The sequence below is a fragment of the Pelophylax lessonae genome (assembly GCF_965119305.1).
Source record: "Pelophylax lessonae genome assembly, chromosome: 9".
Classification (NCBI taxonomy): domain Eukaryota; kingdom Metazoa; phylum Chordata; class Amphibia; order Anura; family Ranidae; genus Pelophylax; species Pelophylax lessonae.
Window position 1 is genome coordinate 203,304,046 of NC_138776.1, and position 17,395 is coordinate 203,321,440.

A 17,395-nucleotide genomic window follows, 5' to 3' on the forward strand; every position below is an offset into this window, starting at 1 on the left:
CTAGGATCTGAATTCTCATGTTTGAGCCTGAAAGGAAGCAGTCACCTGTACATGCCAATCATCTGTGTCCAGGACATCGTAACCCTGCTACCGCACAAATGCAAGGGTCATGCATACCTGTGGCTGCAGGGTAGGAGATACCCTAGTCGCAGATGATTGGCGTGTACAGGTGACCACTACCTGGTAGGCTTGCACATGTAGGTTTGGATCCGAGTCAAAACTCGCCTGAGCACATCACTTCAATTGATCAATCATTCATGGACAGTCATAATACAGATTATCTGTTACAATTTTTCCCTAGATATCTTCAGAAATGCGGCACCTTATCTTTATACGTAAATCTGCATTCAACCCCCCCCCACTCCCCTCCCTGTGCTTTTTTCCCACCTGTAGGTCTCTTCAAAGCACATATTTACCTGCACAGTAGAGCAAACATTGTCCCGCTGCAATCTGTTGTTCTTGTATCACACAACAGATCCTGTACCACCATCTTTCTCTTCTTCCACTGGCTGCCTCTTCCGGGTGCAAGCAGCTGGCTCCCTTGACATGCTGAATCTGCCCCCTGGCCGCTCTGTGTGTCAATCCTGCAACCTCCTGGGAGATGTGATGTATGTATCCCAGGAGGCTGCAGGTCCAGGTACATGCTAGACCAAAATGGTGGCAGAGCTGGGGCTAAGAATTAAAAAATGACCAAAAACATATTCCCGCAATTCTGCTTGGGGAAGGGAAGAGTGTTAAAGCAGAACTAACTTCCTTTTGGGAGTTAATTTCTGCTCTAAGTAAGAATAATGCTGGCCATACACTAGCCGAAAAATAGTTAAAAAATCTGTCATTTGATCCGATCGTTCGTTTTTCGTCCAGTTAATGGGCACAAATAGAAAAACGTTTTTAACTTTTCAGAGCCAAAAAATCGAAGAACCAGTTTGGAAAATTCTGCCAAACAAAAGATAAATTGAAAGGTTAAAGCGGTGTTCCGGCCTCGGGGGTCAAATTTAGATAAAAATACACCCGGGACAGTCAGGGCTAGTACATTCCACAATGGATAGCCTCTGAACTGTCCCGGGTCACACTTACCTGTAAGAAGAAATACTTACCTTGAAAAGTTCTTCTCCAGCGCCGCCATCTCAGGTGTGGGCAGCTGAAGCCAGCGTGTCCTCTTCTGCGGCCTCTTCGTGATGTCAGAGTCCCACAATGCACTGCACCGGCCCGGCTCGTGCCCAAAAGCTGTTTAGCAGGGAATGCCGCGCCTGCACCGAATTTGACGAGCGGGGCCGGTGCAGGCGCATTGACTCCTGGGAGCGATGGCGTTCAGCTCCCAGGAGTCATCGCAAACCGGTGTAACGTGAGAAAAACCTACCCCGTGAGAAATGCATACCCACGTCACTTCCTGTTAGAAACTAAATGGAACAGCTGAGGAGCAGACTAGTGCGCATGCTCGGAGGGTATGAAATTATCACGGTAGTGTGTGTAACTTTACACCGATGCAGCGGTTACATTAAAAGAGCTCGGCTGCAACATGAATCATCTCGCTCCCACCACTGTCACTTCCCTGATCTTGGCTAATAAATGTAAAAGCGGTGGCGGGTGTATGAAATCTAAATCATGGAGATCTCGGCTCTGTGATCCGCTTTTACATTTAGTAGCCGACATCAGGGAAGTGACAGGGATAGGAGCGGAGATGATTGACGTTGCAGTGGAGATGTTTTAATGTACCCGCCGCAACAGCTGATGCGGTGTAACGTTATAACACACATTCCATACCCTCTGAGCATGCGCACTATTAAGCTCCTCAGCTGTTCGCTGACCGGAAGTGACGAGGGTATGAAATTTTCACGGGTAGGTTTTTTTCACGGAACACCGGAAGAGACGGTGCGGCCGCAGAGGGAGGAAGTGGAAGGAAGGTGAGTATATTTTCTTTAAGATCAAGGTAAGTGATCAAAAAAAAAAAATTGGGAGCATATATTTCTTTTTCAGGTGGCCCTCAGCAAGCCGATGGCCCAAAATCGATTTTGAGGCCGGAACTCCGCTTTAATGTGTTTCTCAGGCCAAACTGTTTGCACTAGGTATATGTGACAAACTGAATGAAAAACATCCATTGAACAATTTATCGTTCGAAATTCGGTCATTGCAAGATGGCACGATCGTCTGCTCTCACGGCCAATTTTTCGTTTTTCGAAAATGTGTTCAAATGATATTTCAGCTAGTATATGGCCAGTTTTAGTATATACCGTATGTGTTTTATTATTTATTTTTATTATTACAGGTATTATTTTTTAAAAATGTGTGTGTGTGTGTATATATAGCCAAAACTTTTTTGTAATTAAACAAAAACATTCACATGTAGTTTTGTGACTATCCACCATAAATTATCTCACATTATTAAGTGCACCCTGTGCCACCAAAGGTAAAGGAATGTTTCAAAAATTAAAAGTTCAATGTAAAAAAATCTTGTGTCTAATGTGATATCTACAAAAATTTTTGGACAAACACACCCATGCTTCAGTGCTCCACCTCTCCCAACAGGCAGAAATTCACAGAAACGTTATGCCTCTTGTACCTGTACTCCATATAATGATACTGCAGGTTTTTAATATCTCCCAGTCACCATCTTTCAACTTTCTTCTACACAAATGGCACTTTTCCACTGCAAGTACCGTCTCGTACCGGCTCGGCTCTACTCGGCCCTGCTTGGCCCGGTTTGCTTTTCCACTGCTGGTACCGCATGGTATAGTGTCGGAACGGTTCGGTACGGTACGGTATAGGTTTGCTTTTCCACTAAAGTAGTACTAAGTTAAGTGGGTGGGATAACAACGGGGTGGGTGGGATTCTCTGACCAATCAGTGGCTAGTAGTGACTGCATGCAAAGGATTGTGGGATATGGCACCAGTTTGGTACCTGTTGGAACCACAATCAAGTAGGTACTGTTTTTTCAGAGCCGTACCGTACCGTACCGTTCGGTTCCATGCAGTGGAAAAGCAAACCTATACCGTACCGTACCGAACCGTTCCGACACTATACCATGCGGTACCAGCAGTGGAAAAGCACAAAAGCGTGCTGAACCGGTACGTTTCCATGCAGTGGAAAAGCGCCAATATAACACAAATATAATATGGGATAATGCATAGCTAATCACAGCACTACATTTTTTTTATGTTTTTGTTAATATTTTAATGTTAATTATTGCAGCGGATTTACAGACAAAGAGTATTATTTTTCATTTTTTTTTTCTTCACGACGTGGCATAAAGGTTGTTATATTTTAAACCTTTTTTGTAGTTTTAGATATAGTAGGGAAGGATTAAATCCCTGTGTCAGGTTTTTTTTTTTTTTTACCTTTTTAGTTTTTGTCCCAAAAACCCAACAGGAGGTGAGAGGAAATATCCCAAAGTGAGGAGAATTCCCTTCTTGAATAGTTGCCCCTTACATTTTGTTTTGGGGACTACACTAAAATTTTGCATTTCCCATCACTTTCTTTCTCCTTGACAATGGTCACCAATATAAACAGAATGTTGCAATCCCCTCTGATAGCAATAAAAAAAAAAAAAAAAAGATTACCTGGCTCTTCTCCACTCCTAGCAAAAAGGTAAAAGAAAAAAAAAAAAAAGCGCCTGGAGTGACTGCAGAGTCTTGTGTAGCAACCCACCACACCCAGGAAGTTCTTCAAGTTAGTCATTTATTGTAATTCGTCTAATAAAAATGATTTCTGATATTTGCTAATGGACTTTTGTATTTAATAAACTAGTCAGTAGTTAATTAGAAATATTGTAAAAAAAAAAAGCATGAAATCATTTTAAATTTTACATTTTTAAGTTTATTCAGCCATAGTCTATTCATTAATAATTTAAAAGTTTAATATATTCAAAGTCTACCTCTGACTCAGTAGTGGAAAGCTGCATTTTGATAGGAATCCAGAAAACTGCAGATTCATCATTGCTGCAGGCGGAGTGAAGTTTGTATTAAATATTAACAATGATTCAGTCAGTGACTGACTCAGCAAAAACTTGTTATTCTACCCGATTATTGGACTGCTGCATGCCCAAGCACTCTTTTTTTACATTGAAACAAATTCCCTTTAGAGGCCCTTTTGTGTAGAAAATTAGAATTGCCATCTGTTTAGTATATATTGTATGCCTTATCCATGACTGGATAGGCTGTGTGATCTGTAGATCCTAGTTATGTTTTTGCTAACTGGAAAGTACCGTACTTCCATTATATAGAGCCTACTTCAACACTGGCTCTGTACTAAAAAAAGAACGAGCCCTAAAACAGAATATTTAATATACAAATAAAAAAAGTATATTACACTGTAATATAATACTATATTATAAGTATAGTATATAATATTAGTGCATACTAGATTTAACACATAGCATGGCACAATCCTGAACTTGCACTATTGCAGTAGTCTTGTGGGTATATTGCTCCACAATTATATTTTATTGGATAGGGTGAACCTGTAGAGAGAGGCCAGTGTCCCCGTTGTGTAGATCTCTTCGGATTTCTGGTCTTGTCACTGAGATAGGAAATAAGAAAGAAAGTCACCATCAGGAACAAAGATGGACATATAGCTGCTGTGATGATTTCCTCTGCCTTTGTGTCCCATTATCAGGTGTCACCAGGATAGGAAATAAGGGAAAATGTCTCTGGTTGGGGCACAATAGCAATAAAATTGACGTAGATCACATAATCACGTGAATCCCATTATGTTCGTAGAAGTCTTTATGTTCTTGGCTGTATGTACTGTGATATGGGGTTGTTAGATCTGGTGGTAAACGCGATTATGCAATGAGTTTACTCCGTGCCAGAAGTACATTTCAGGGCTTTTCCTGCCCACTATTATTTAAAAGTAAGCAAAAAGTTCACAAATATCTTCCCACGCAGGGGGTTCTCACCATCAATACGACAAAACAATATTCAAACCTCCTGGCTCTCTTTATCAGCCCTGTAGCTTAGGCCTCATGCCTTGGTTTTCTAGACCGTCTAGCACCTGTGCCCAGTGCTAGTACACAAACGCTACACCTCTTCCAGCTCTGTGTCTTTCTGTTACAGCTCCCAGCTGTTTCGTCTCTCATAGACTCTCTCTCTGACTCCGGTCTCTGACTCGGGCCTCTGACCCCTGGGTGAGACCCTGTCTCTCGGCTTCTTTCTGTCCGATTCAGGCCTTTGGCTTGAGGCACCTCTGACCCCTGGGTGAGACCCTGTCTCTTGGGTTCTTGCTCTCTGACTCAGGCCTCTGGTTTTGGGCACTCCTGACCGCCTGATGAGACATTGTCTCTTGGCTTCTTTCTCTTAGACTCGGGCCTCTGGTTTGGGGCATCTCTGGCCCCTGGATGAGACCTTGTCTCTCGGCTTCTTTCTCTCAGACTCAAGCCTCTGGTTTGGGGCATCTCTGGCCCCTGGGTGAGACCCTGTCTCTTGGCTTCTTTCTCTCCGACTCAGGCCTCTGGTTTGGGGCACCTCTGGCCCCTGGGTGAGACCCTGTCTCTCGGTTTCCTTCTCTCTGACCTGGGCCTCTGGCTTGGAGCAGCCCTAACTGCCTGGTGAGACCCGGTCTCTCGGTTTCTTTCTCTCAGACTTGGGCCTCTGGTTTGGGGCACTCTTGACCGACTGATGAGACCTTGTCTCTTGGCTTCTTTCTCTCAGACTCGGGCCTCTGGTTTGGGGCATCTCTGGCCCCTGGGTGAGACCCTGTCTCTTGGCTTCTTTCTCTCCGACTCAGGCCTCTGGTTTGGGGCACCTCTGGCCCCTGGGTGAGACCCTGTCTCTCGGTTTCCTTCTCTCTGACCTGGGCCTCTGGCTTGGAGCAGCCCTAACTGCCTGGTGAGATCCGGTCTCTCGGTTTCTTTCTCTCAGACTCGGGCCTCTGGTTTGGGGCACTCCTGACCGCCTGATGAGACCTTGTCTCTTGGCTTCTTTCTCTCAGACTCGGGCCTCTGGTTTGGGGCATCTCTGGCCCCTGGATGAGACCTTGTCTCTCGGCTTCTTTCTCTCAGACTCAAGCCTCTGGTTTGGGGCATCTCTGGCCCCTGGATGAGACCTTGTCTCTTGGCTTCTTTCTCTCCAACATAGGCCTCTGGTTTGGGGCACCTCTGGCCCCTGGGTGAGACCCTGTCTCTCGGTTTCCTTCTCTCTGACCTTGGCCTCTGGCTTGGGGCAGCCCTAACTGCCTGGTGAGACCCTGTCTCTCGGTTTCTTTCTCTCAGACTCCTGCCTCTGGTTTGCGACACCTTTGGCCCCTGGGTGAGACCCTGTCTCTTGGTTTCTTTCTCTCTGACCTAGGCCTCTGGTTTGGGGCACCTCTGACCCCTGGGTGAGACCCTACCTCGCAGCTTTTTTGCCTGTTCCCCCCTGAACAGTATGGTGCAGATGTGTACCTTTCGTCTCTCTTACAATCAATGACCCCTTCGGGAGGATGGGGCACTGACCTTTAATCCTCATACTATTAAAAGAACAGTACACACCTGTGCTATTAGTGGGCCTGTTTTCTCCAAAACCTGGCCCAGACAGCCTTATCATATAGTGACATGGCCTAATCCAGCCACAATACACAGTAGGTTTGGTTTACTAAGGCAGCCCAAAGATTAAAGCGAGTTAAACAAAGAAAACTGACTTGATTCCCTTATCCCAACACTCAATGTGGACGGGGAAATCCTCCCCAGTGAGATATTATATTCTTACAGTGGGTATACTTCCCCGCCATCAAAATACACTGATATAGCCACTGACATTGTGGTTGTATAGAAGTCGATCGGTAGATCGACTTCTATACAACCTCCGTTCCCATACCTTAATCGAAATGCAGCTGATATGGCAGGCTTAAAAACCCAAAGAGTATGGACTTCATACATTTCCAGCGCTTTCTATTTTCCACACCCAGCAAAAAACAAAATGTCAGGGTTCTCTACTCCAGTGGTTCTCAATTCCGGTCCTCGGGACCCACCAACAGGCCAGGTTTGCAAGATAACTAAATTACATCACAGGTGATTTCATTTGCTGCTCAGTGATTGCAGTATTCTAGTCTGCATCCCCCAAGGTAATACTTAAAATCTGGCCTGTTAGTGGGTCCCGAGGACCGGAATTGAGAACCACTGCTCTACTCTACCCCAGACTTTGCAAATGGTTCAAAATATAGACTTCATAGTTTGGGCCCAAGCTCCCGCTTTTGCTAAGTGTTGTTCTTTTGAAGGATCTTTTGAAGAAGGCACATTTATAAGATGTCCTAGCACATAACTTAACCACTTAAGCCCCGGAAGATTTTACCCCCTTCCTGACCGGACCCTATTTTGCGATTCGGCACTGCGTGACTTTAATGGACAATTGCGCGGTCGTGCGACGCTGTACCTAAACGAATTTGACGTCCTTTTTTTTCCCACAAACAGAGCTTTCTTTTGGTGGTATTTGATCACCTGTGCGATTTTTTTTTTTTTTTTTTTTTTTTTTTTTTTTTTTTTTTTTTTTTTTTTATCATGTGCTATAAACAAAAAAAGAGCGACAATTTTGCAAAAATAACAATATTTTTCACATTTTTTTATATGAAATTCCCCCAAAAAAATTTAAAAATCAAAATTTTTGAACATTTTTGGCCAATTTGTTTTCTGCTACATAAGTTTGGTAAAAAAAATCACAATAAGCGTATTTTGATTAGTTTGCGCAAAAGTTATTGCTTTTACTAACTAAGGGAAAAATTTTTGTCATTTTTGTTGTTTTTTTTTAACGAGTAATGGCGGCAATCTGCGATTTTTTTTTTTTTTTTTTTTTTTTTTTTTTTTTTTTTTTTTTTTTTTTTTGCGGGACTGCGACATTACGGCGGACAGATCAGACCCTTGACTGACATTTTTGACACTTTTGGGGTTACCAGTGACATTACTACAGTAATCAGTGCTATATGATATGCCTTATGATCTGTGCTGTTACACAGAAAAGAATGACAGGCCTGCCTTTCTCCCTTCACAGCGGAAGATCGCAAGTGACTGGCGGACATCGGGTCCGCCGGTTACACGCACGGAGGTGTCCGTGAATGAGCCGCGGCGGGAGCGCGCCTCCGGGGGCACGCGCTCGCCCCCTATTGGCTTACAGGCTAGTGACGTACCCATACGTCACTTTGCCTGGCCGGGGCTGACCGCCGCAGTATATGTACTTGCGGCGGTCGGCAACCGGTTAAAGTGTTACTAAACCCAGGAGCCTGCATTCACTATATCTGGTCTCCCACAGTACACAGAACATGGAGATGCAATTATTTTTAGTAAATATAAACTTCTAAATACCTTTTCTCATCAGCAGTTAGAGCAATCTTGCGACTTCTATCAGTGTCTGGTTAAAGCTTGTAGGAGGAGTTTTCATTCTACTCTGACTGTCTGTCTTATGAGGCTGCAGGACCCTTGACTTTCTGTCTGAACAGTGCTGATTGGCCCTGTGCTGATCACATGCACTCTGCCAAGGAAAAAAAACTCTCTAGCAATACACACCAAACTGAGCACGTGCAGCTTGCCCTCAAGGCTCTATTCTAGAAGCAGATAGATTGGGGACTGTGGAAGAAGGGGGGGGGGGGTCAAGGAAGACAGGATCAAACAGCCATTTTTTACAATGCAGAGGATTAACCCCTTAGGTTCCACAGTGAGTATAACAAGGATGCTTTACTGCATATATACACTGATTTTACAGTTGTGGGTTTAGTAACACTTTAAATGCAATGTTATATACAAAAAAGTCATGATGTGTATATACATTATAGTATATGTAATACATTTTATACGATCAAAAGGAATAGCAAAATATGAGATAATAAAAATTAGAATATAATAAAAATACAAAAAAATATTAATAGAGTATAAATAAATACAGTTTATGCTATAAATAGAAGTTGATAAAATGTATGGATAAATATAAATAATAGTTGATAAAATGTATGGATAAATAAAATGATTAGCAGAACTCAGGATATAAAATTGTCATAATTCAAAACTATATGATTACTAATGCAATGAGTTTAATAAATAAAAAGTGTGAATAGGTGCACCACATTATAATATGCAGTTAGATGGTTATAATATCCAAGATCACAGTTGCACTTCATAAGAACTCTAAATGTTCCTATAACTAGTAGTAAAATGATTTGCTCTGTAACTTAGATGCTGATAGTATATAGGCTGGGGAATTGAGAAAGAGGATCTATAACACTCTATAAAATCCTGTTGTGTCTCTGCATGACACATATTGGTCAGAGGCATGGTGGGGGTGGCACTGAGGTTAGAATGTTTAAAGTGGAGTTCCGGCCTATTTTTCAACTTTAGTATTTCCTGCAGTGCTCGCTATGCTGATCAACAATTGAGCATTTTCAATTTTTTTCGGGGGTCCCTTACCTTATTTTCAGGGCATTTTTGATTGTACTTCTTCCTTCTCCCACCTCTGTGGCCACGGCCACCGACATCACTTCCACCTTTGCATTGCATCCTGGGAGCTGTTTGTCATCACTCCCAGGAGGCTGGAATCAGGAAGAACTCCCAGAACACTCCCTGGAATCAGGAAGAAGGACACAGCAGATTACACTGCGGCTTCAGATGCCCACGTCTAAGATGGCCGCACTCAGACAGCTTTTTTAAAAGTAAGATTTGACTAAAATCCAATACTGTACACCTTGTAAGTATGAGAATAGCGGTTCTGTAAAGGGCGATGGATTAGTATTATAGGGGTATTTTTAGTTAAAAAAGGTATTTGAGGCCGGAACTCCGCTTTAATCGCAGGCACTCTTGTCTACCATGCATGTGCATGCAATCAGGGTCGGCAAGGACTCTCTGTTTCTACTCACTTTGCCTGACCCTGCAAAACAAGAGTCCTTCCATGTGGATAGAGGAGGCAACCAGGTGAAGACAAATAAAATGTTCTCTTTATTTCTTCCAAGGAGTAGTTTGTTCCAAACAGAGCCAACACTAACGCATTTCAGCCTATCAAGGCCTTACTCATAGTTCTACACGGAAGGACTTTGTGAAATGTTTGACACAGCAGTGCCTACTCACAGGGCATAGTGAATATGTGTCGCAGAATTCAAGAAAGTATATGTGTGGGGATCTTCCAGGGTAAATAAAAATCAATGATTTTTTTTTTTTTTTTTTTATAATTCTTTTTATTTAAATCTGATTTTTTTTTTTTTTTTTTTTATTCAACCTATTTTAATAAAATGCTTTTGGAGTTAAAATCTATCTAAAGATAGTTTTCCATTTAAGATACATTATTAATTTAGTTTATTCAGCATGAAATGGAGCTTAGTTATGTAGCGTGAGGCTGTATATTCTGCAATGTTTACATTTTTGGTAAACTCATTCAATGAATCCAAGCTCTGCATGCTCAGATACCATGCACTGCATTGATGCCTTCACACAATTTTACACTAACTACCATCAAGAATGAGTCCTTATATTTAAAGAGGACCTGTCATTTCAGATCTATCATGGCAGCGCCTGTTAGCGGGCATCCACTCACCTGCTGCCGCCATGTCCCTCACCTTGTTGTGTCACTGCCGCATCACCAGCCATCCCATTAAAGTGAATGGGACTATCAGTGAGTGAACAGTGGCTCAGAGGAGGAGCTGCTGCGGGACAGAGATGACAGTTGCTCTTTAAAAATTATAATTTAAATCTTGTTGATTTCAATAAAACCTTTTTACTAGTGAGTTAATTCATGATTTAAATCAAATCCACCGTGGGATATTCACAAAGTAAGTTTAAAACCTTCAAGATCAGTCAGAATATTAGGAGTAGGATGATATGAATATATGATTTTATATTTTGTCTATAGATACGCTTTATAAATGATAGACAATGGAACCTAAACTTGCCCATTCCTCTGCAGAATCAAGGACTTTCAAAGCTAAAGAATTGTGGGAGAGGAATGGAGCCGTGATAATGGCTGTACGAAGACCTGGATGTTTTTTGTGCAGAGAGGTAAATGACTAGTAACAAGTTACGTATCGTACTTTTGTTTTCATTACTAGGGCCCCTTTCACACTTCAAAGTCGCACAATTTTACCGCAATTTTGATGCGAGTTTGACTGAGCTTGAATGTCTTTGGACCTCAAAACGCATCAAAATCATGCCAAAGTAGCGCAGGGACTACTTTGAAGTTAGTGCGACTTCAAGTCGCACAGATATGAATGGTACTCATTGGAAATAATGAAGAACGACTTGCCATGCAATGTTGCAGTCCCAAATCGCATGAAAAGTCGCACAAGTGTGAAAGGGGCCTTACCTGTGTTCATTATAAGCCAGCCCTTTGCCCGGCTTATATTGCCCCCCATTGCTCTATTCACTTGCAAAGCAAAAAAAAAAAAAAACCCATGTAAGCGTCAAATCGCTCTGGCTAGAGCTTACACACGTAAAAGAATTGCATCCCCACTGGCATGTGACAGGGCTGTTCAGGCACCCAGCACTCCTTGGTGAGAAGTGATGAGAGTCGCATGCTCCAGAGGAGTGATAACAAGGAGAGCACATACATACACGGAGAAGGGGAGAGGAGCACAGAAGTGAGCCCTTCACAAGCAAAGCTTGGTTTCTCCTTAACAGCAATAGAGGAACTTCATTATTTACTGTAGTCAAATTCATGACTTCTGTAAGCTTAACCACTTCTGGACCAGAAGGTTTTCCCCCTTAATGATGCCATTTTTTCGATATGGCACTGCGTTACTTTAACTGACAATTGCGCGGTCGTGCGACACTGTACCCAAATAAAATTGATGTCCTTTTTTTTCCCCCACATATAGAGCTTTCTTTTGGTGGTATTTGATCACCTTTGCGGTTTTTATTATTTTATTTTTTGCGCTATAAACAAAAAAATAGCGACAATTCTGAAAAAAAAAAACAATATTTTTACGCATTCAGCTATTTAGCATTCCCAATATAAAATCATTTTAGGCCAATATGTATTCTGTTACATATTTTTGGTAAAAAAAAATTCCAATAAGCATACATTGATTGGTTTTCACAAAAGTTATTGCGTCTACAAACTAGGGGAAAGATTTATGTAATTTTTATTTATTTTTATTTTTTTTTACTAGTAATGGCGGTGATCAGCGATTTTTAGTGGGACTGCAACGTTGTGGAGGACAGATCAGACACCTAACTGACATTTTTGGGGGACCAGTGACATTACTACAGTAATCTGTGCTAAAAATATGCACTGTTACTGTATTAATGACACTGGCAGGGAAGGGGTTAACACCATGGGTGATCAAAGGGTTAAATGTTTCCTAGGGGGTGTGCTTTCTAACTGTGGGGGGGGGGGGCTTGCTGCATGAACACAGAGACATGTGTTCCTAAATAAGAGGAACAAAGGATCCCTGTGTTCATAACTGGCAGAACAGCGGTCTGCCGTGTTTACAACAGCAGACCGCCGTTCAGTCTCCACGTGGAGCGATTGCAGGTGCCTGGCGGAAATCACGGCTGTCAGACCCGCTGATTGGCTCCCCCTGTAGCCAATTGGCATGTGCGCGCCCCCACTAGCTATCCCGCCAAACGACGTACAGTTACGTTGTTTCACGGGACAGAGCCGACCTGCCGCAGTATATGTACTGCTGGCGGTCCGCAAGTGGTTAACTGAGAGTCCTAGGTAAATATGTAATACAGGTATCAAAAACCATAAAAGTTATGCACTATTGTGCAATATTACACAATGCACACAGTTGCGGCGGTGTGGATCAGTATTTTAAAGGATTAAAGCCTCCTCGCCACCTGTAAAATGCCCTCTGAAAACCCCCACTCTAACTTGGACTGCACTAAAATCGCATAGCAGCATTGTCACACTGATGGGATAATCATTGCTGGACATTTAGTTTAACCACATCCCGCCCGCCCTATAGCAGAATGACGCCGGGAATGTGGTTGTATTATCTTGACCGTACGTCATATGACGGCGGCAGGATAATACGCTCTGCGCGCCCCCGGGGGGCGCGCAGAGCGGCGATCAGTGATGCGAGGTGTCAGTCTGACTCCCTGCATCTCCGATCTCGGTAAAGAGCCTACTGACGTCATATAGTAAACAGGAAGAGCCGTTGATCGGCTTTCCTCAGTATGTGCCTGACAGGCACGAGTAAAGGAGTGCCGATCGGCGGCTCCCCTGACTTGGGGGGGGTCGGCACTGGTAATCAGATAATTGAATACCAGTGCAGACCCTCGGGGGGCTGCCACTAGAACCACCAGGGATGTCCACCCATGACCCCAGTGCCGCTTATCAGTGCCCACCAATGCTGCATATCAGTGCTACCTATCAGTGCCACCCCATCAGTGCCTCCTCATCAGTGCCTGTCAGTGCAATCTCATCAGTGCAGGAAAAAACTTATTTATTTACAAAATTGTATAACATAAACAAAAAAACGTTTCGGTCTTTTTTTAATTTGTTTAGCAAAAAAGAAAAAACCTTGCGGTGATCAAATACCACCAAAAGAAAGCTCTATTTGTTGGGGGGGGGGGGAAATGACATAAATTTGGTTTAGGGTACAGTGTTGCATGACCGCGCAATTGTCATTCAAAATGCAACAGCGCTAAAAGGGGAAAATTGGCCTGGGCAGGAAGGGGGTTAAAGTGCCCTGTATTGAAGTGGTTAAATTTGACTTTATTTTTTTAATGTTAGAAATGTTATTTTGTTTTTTTGTTTTTCTCCCCAAATAAAAACAATTTTCACAATCATTCACAAGGTTTCTTTGGCCTCACATCACACAGTATAAGCTGCTATATTACATACAATTATTACAGCCGCCAAACTTAGGTTATCCACTTATGCCCTCTATTATCCGTTTTGTCTTTTCTTATGGGGAATATCCTCCAACATTCACTTCCACAAAAAAAAGACGAAAGGGAAAAAAGAAAAATTTCCTCTGCACTAAGAGAGATGATCCCCCACCCCCCAATATCTGCTAGTACAACACTTTTTTTCCTATGCAAAGCTTATAATTTTAACAACTCCCTAAATTTATAAGATGTACAGAAAGATCTCCACAGGGGCCACACTTCCAGAAATTTGGGATACTTATTTAGGGTAGCTGATAATTCCTCCATTTTTTCCAGATATTGCATTTCATCCACCCACTCCCTCAAGCTAGGAGGGATAGGAGACCTCCAATGTGTTGGTATAATCGCATTGGCAGCCATCAGAAAAAAATGTTTCTTAGATTCTTTCATAAAATCCGGGAAAATTGACAATAACGCTATTTGAAGGACACAGGTTATTTGAGACCCTGAAGTGGACTTTAAAGTGGAACTAGACTCCCCAGTATACTCACCTCTGCTCTCCAGCGGTGCAGCGGTTACATCCCTGACCAGCCACTGGCATGTTCTCACCGGGTGCCAGCTAGGTTTCTGGCCTTGTGATTGGCCGGCAAGAGAGGACGTCATCCTGCGCATGTGCACAGGAGTCAGTGGCTCCATCTGCGTGTGTGCAGCTCAGTGTACATTTGGTAGAATGTCTCTTCTGCAACAAAAACTGCCTGCTCACAGTTTTCTGAAAGTTAGATTTAGTTCCATGATAAGTAGGGGACAAAAATAAAGCCCATCTCTAACACTTTTTAGACCGCATGCCACGCTCTAATGCAGCTGCTGGTGTGAACGGCCCCTCCACTTTCACGGGGAAAGAAATCGGCAAATAAAGAAAAAACAATATAGCGTATACAATTGCGGTACCAGTCATATTGTAATTTAATGTTATTAAAAATTACCTTTCCTTTTCAATCTGCAGCTGTTTACCTTTCCTTTTCAATCTGCAGCTGTTTTTTTGTTAATTTTTAAACATTTTCTGAAATTGCAATGCAATATGGCTACCTGGAGCTGTTCTGTACACAGAATGTATACTGACCACACCCCAGAAACATCATTTCCTGTGTGTGTGATTGGCTCACCAATTTTGCCAGAAGTCTGCTTAAGATACAAGTCAGATTTCTGGCATCCCCTGCAACACAAATGTCATTTTTGGTGAGCTACTCCCAATAAGAACACGTCTAAAGGGATGCAGGCTCTGTAGCTTTCCTCATTAGAGCCCTGCAGATGCCACAGCTGATAGATAAAAAACAAGGTATGCAGCGCTTAATACGATAAATAGACAAAGGCTAAACCAATGAATGAATACAATTCCATGCAAACTATGGCATCATGTGTGAAAACCTAAAAAGTCCAAAAACAAAGGGACCTCCAAGACAGTCCCATACACCAAATACTGAAGTGATGATGAAACCTCCACCAGACACCAGTGAGTGTGGCTTCTTACCAGAGGCAGTTGATCCCCATTACAGGGATCCACATACGCTTCAAATGGCAATCTTCACGGCTGCAAATAGGTGGACAGATGGATGATACCTCTTGCTGATCAGACCTCAATACACTCAAGGAGAACAGACTCTCATAGATAATAGTGACAGCTCAAAAAATACCATGGATTGCAAAAAGGAAAAAAGTCCTCAGTGCAGTAAGTTTGAACATGTAACTTTAATGGCTTAAAAAAACAAATTCAACACTCACATTTTGCCAAAGCTATAAAAGGCGTCAATAAAACAGGGTCCTCCAGGGGTGCATTCAGGCAAGTAGTGTGGAAAACAGCAGCCAGCAGCATCAATCCTGTATGGGAAGACGCTGGGGAGATGTATGCGGTGCAAACGATGCCGGTCCCCTACTGGTTTCGTCAGACACTGACGTCATCAGGGGGCGTGGTCTGATAGTTATGAAACCCCTCCCATTTGACCCACTCAGCACAGAAGAACAAACAGTGATTTATTTAGAATCACAAAAGGTAGGAATCTGCAACAAAGTTTGTTAAAATCCTTGCAATGTACAGAGATGACCCAGAGGAGAATGTTTTTTTTCTCAACAAAAGTGGAGTTACGCTTTAAGTCTTGCTTTTTTTACCTACTGATCATGAATTTGCTCATGTCATTTGTACCCCAAAGGGCTTCAAATGATGCCCAAAGTGGGTCGTAACATGAAAAATATTTTCCACGCAGCTTCAAAAAAAAATGTACATCCAGATAAAAATGGCTCAAACTCTGCTGAACCTAACAATTCATACCATAGCAATTTGTTTGGGTTATCCTACTAGCAGTTGATTTCCTTGAGTGACATCAAGAACAGGTACTATGAGTTCCATTTATAGCTTACATACCAAAAAAATGACATTCTGCAACAGATTTATTTTAAGAACTGTGCAAGACATTACCGGCGTTTCTCTATTATTACTCTAAAGACCCGAGATTATGACAACAAAAAGGCATGTCAGTAAAAAGCATGTCAGAAATCTGCTTGTTCAGAGGGAACTTGCTAAATAATCCAGTAATAAATTCTTAACTTAGTAACCTGGGGTGAACTTCTCAGATATAATTCTGTGAGGGTAGCTGAAACCAAGGAGTCTTGTTTTGTAGGCTTTGTAGGTGTATTTAAACAAATAAGCAATAAAAAGCATTCAAAGCAAAAAAATATTAAACATCGTTTATGTATAGTAAGTGACACAAAATAGTAATTCAGTAAAACATAAAGCGGTGTTCCAGCTGTGGAAACAAAATATGAAAAGTCAGCAGCTACAAATACTGTAGCTGCTGACTTTTAATATATAGACTCTTTCCTGTCCAGGGAGCCGCGATGTCAGCACCCCAGCTGATTTTTGGATTGGCTGCCGCCGCCATTCACCCTAAGGCCCCTTTCACACAGGGGAGTCCGTCGGTGGACTCAGTTTTTCTCAGCGGGGGATCGATCCGCTGATCCCCCACTGAGCATGCGGATGGCTGCTCTGTCTGCGTGTTGTGTGCGGAGAAAGAGCTGTCGGGTCCCCGCTGTCCTCTATGGGGGGAATCCGATGGGAATGGGCCGTCTGTCCATTCTTATCCGATCCGATCCCGCTGGACGGATAGAAAATAGGGTTTCCATCCTTCCAGATTTGATGGATCGGATGTCAGCAGACATGTCTCCACTGACATCCAATGCCCCATAGAGATGCATGCGTTCAGCCCCGCCTTTAAAACGGACAGGCGGATCTGAAAGGGGCCTAAGGCCCCTTTCACACATATGGATCGTTTATCCGTTTTTCATCCATCCGTTGGAAAAAAATGGACATCAATGCATTCCTATGGAAAAATGGATGACAACGGATGATCATCTGTTTACATCTGTTTTCATCCGCTTCCCTCAATATCTATTTTTTTGAACGGATGAAAGCCCTATTTTTCTTCCATTAAAATAACGGACTGGACAAAAAACAGATGTAAACAGGCAAACAGTCCTTTTTTTTACCCGTTTTTGCTTTGGTACTAGATGTAAAAAAAAAAAACGGATGAAAAACGGACAAAAAACTGATGAATACTTCATCCATTTTGACGTGACTGAACTGATGAAATGAATGGTCCATATGTGTGAAAGGGACCTAAGAGAAACTGT

General features: G+C 42.6%; 1 protein-coding gene across 1 annotated transcript in view; it reads left to right on the forward strand.

Moving 5' to 3' along the window:
• Positions 1-17,395, forward strand: part of PRXL2A (peroxiredoxin like 2A) — a 90,279-nt gene that overhangs the window by 45,411 nt on the left and 27,473 nt on the right. Inside the window, exon 3 of the mRNA XM_082268022.1 lies at positions 10,845-10,936. Within this exon, the coding sequence (XP_082124148.1) occupies positions 10,845-10,936 (92 nt within the window). The remainder of the gene's footprint in view (positions 1-10,844; positions 10,937-17,395) is intronic.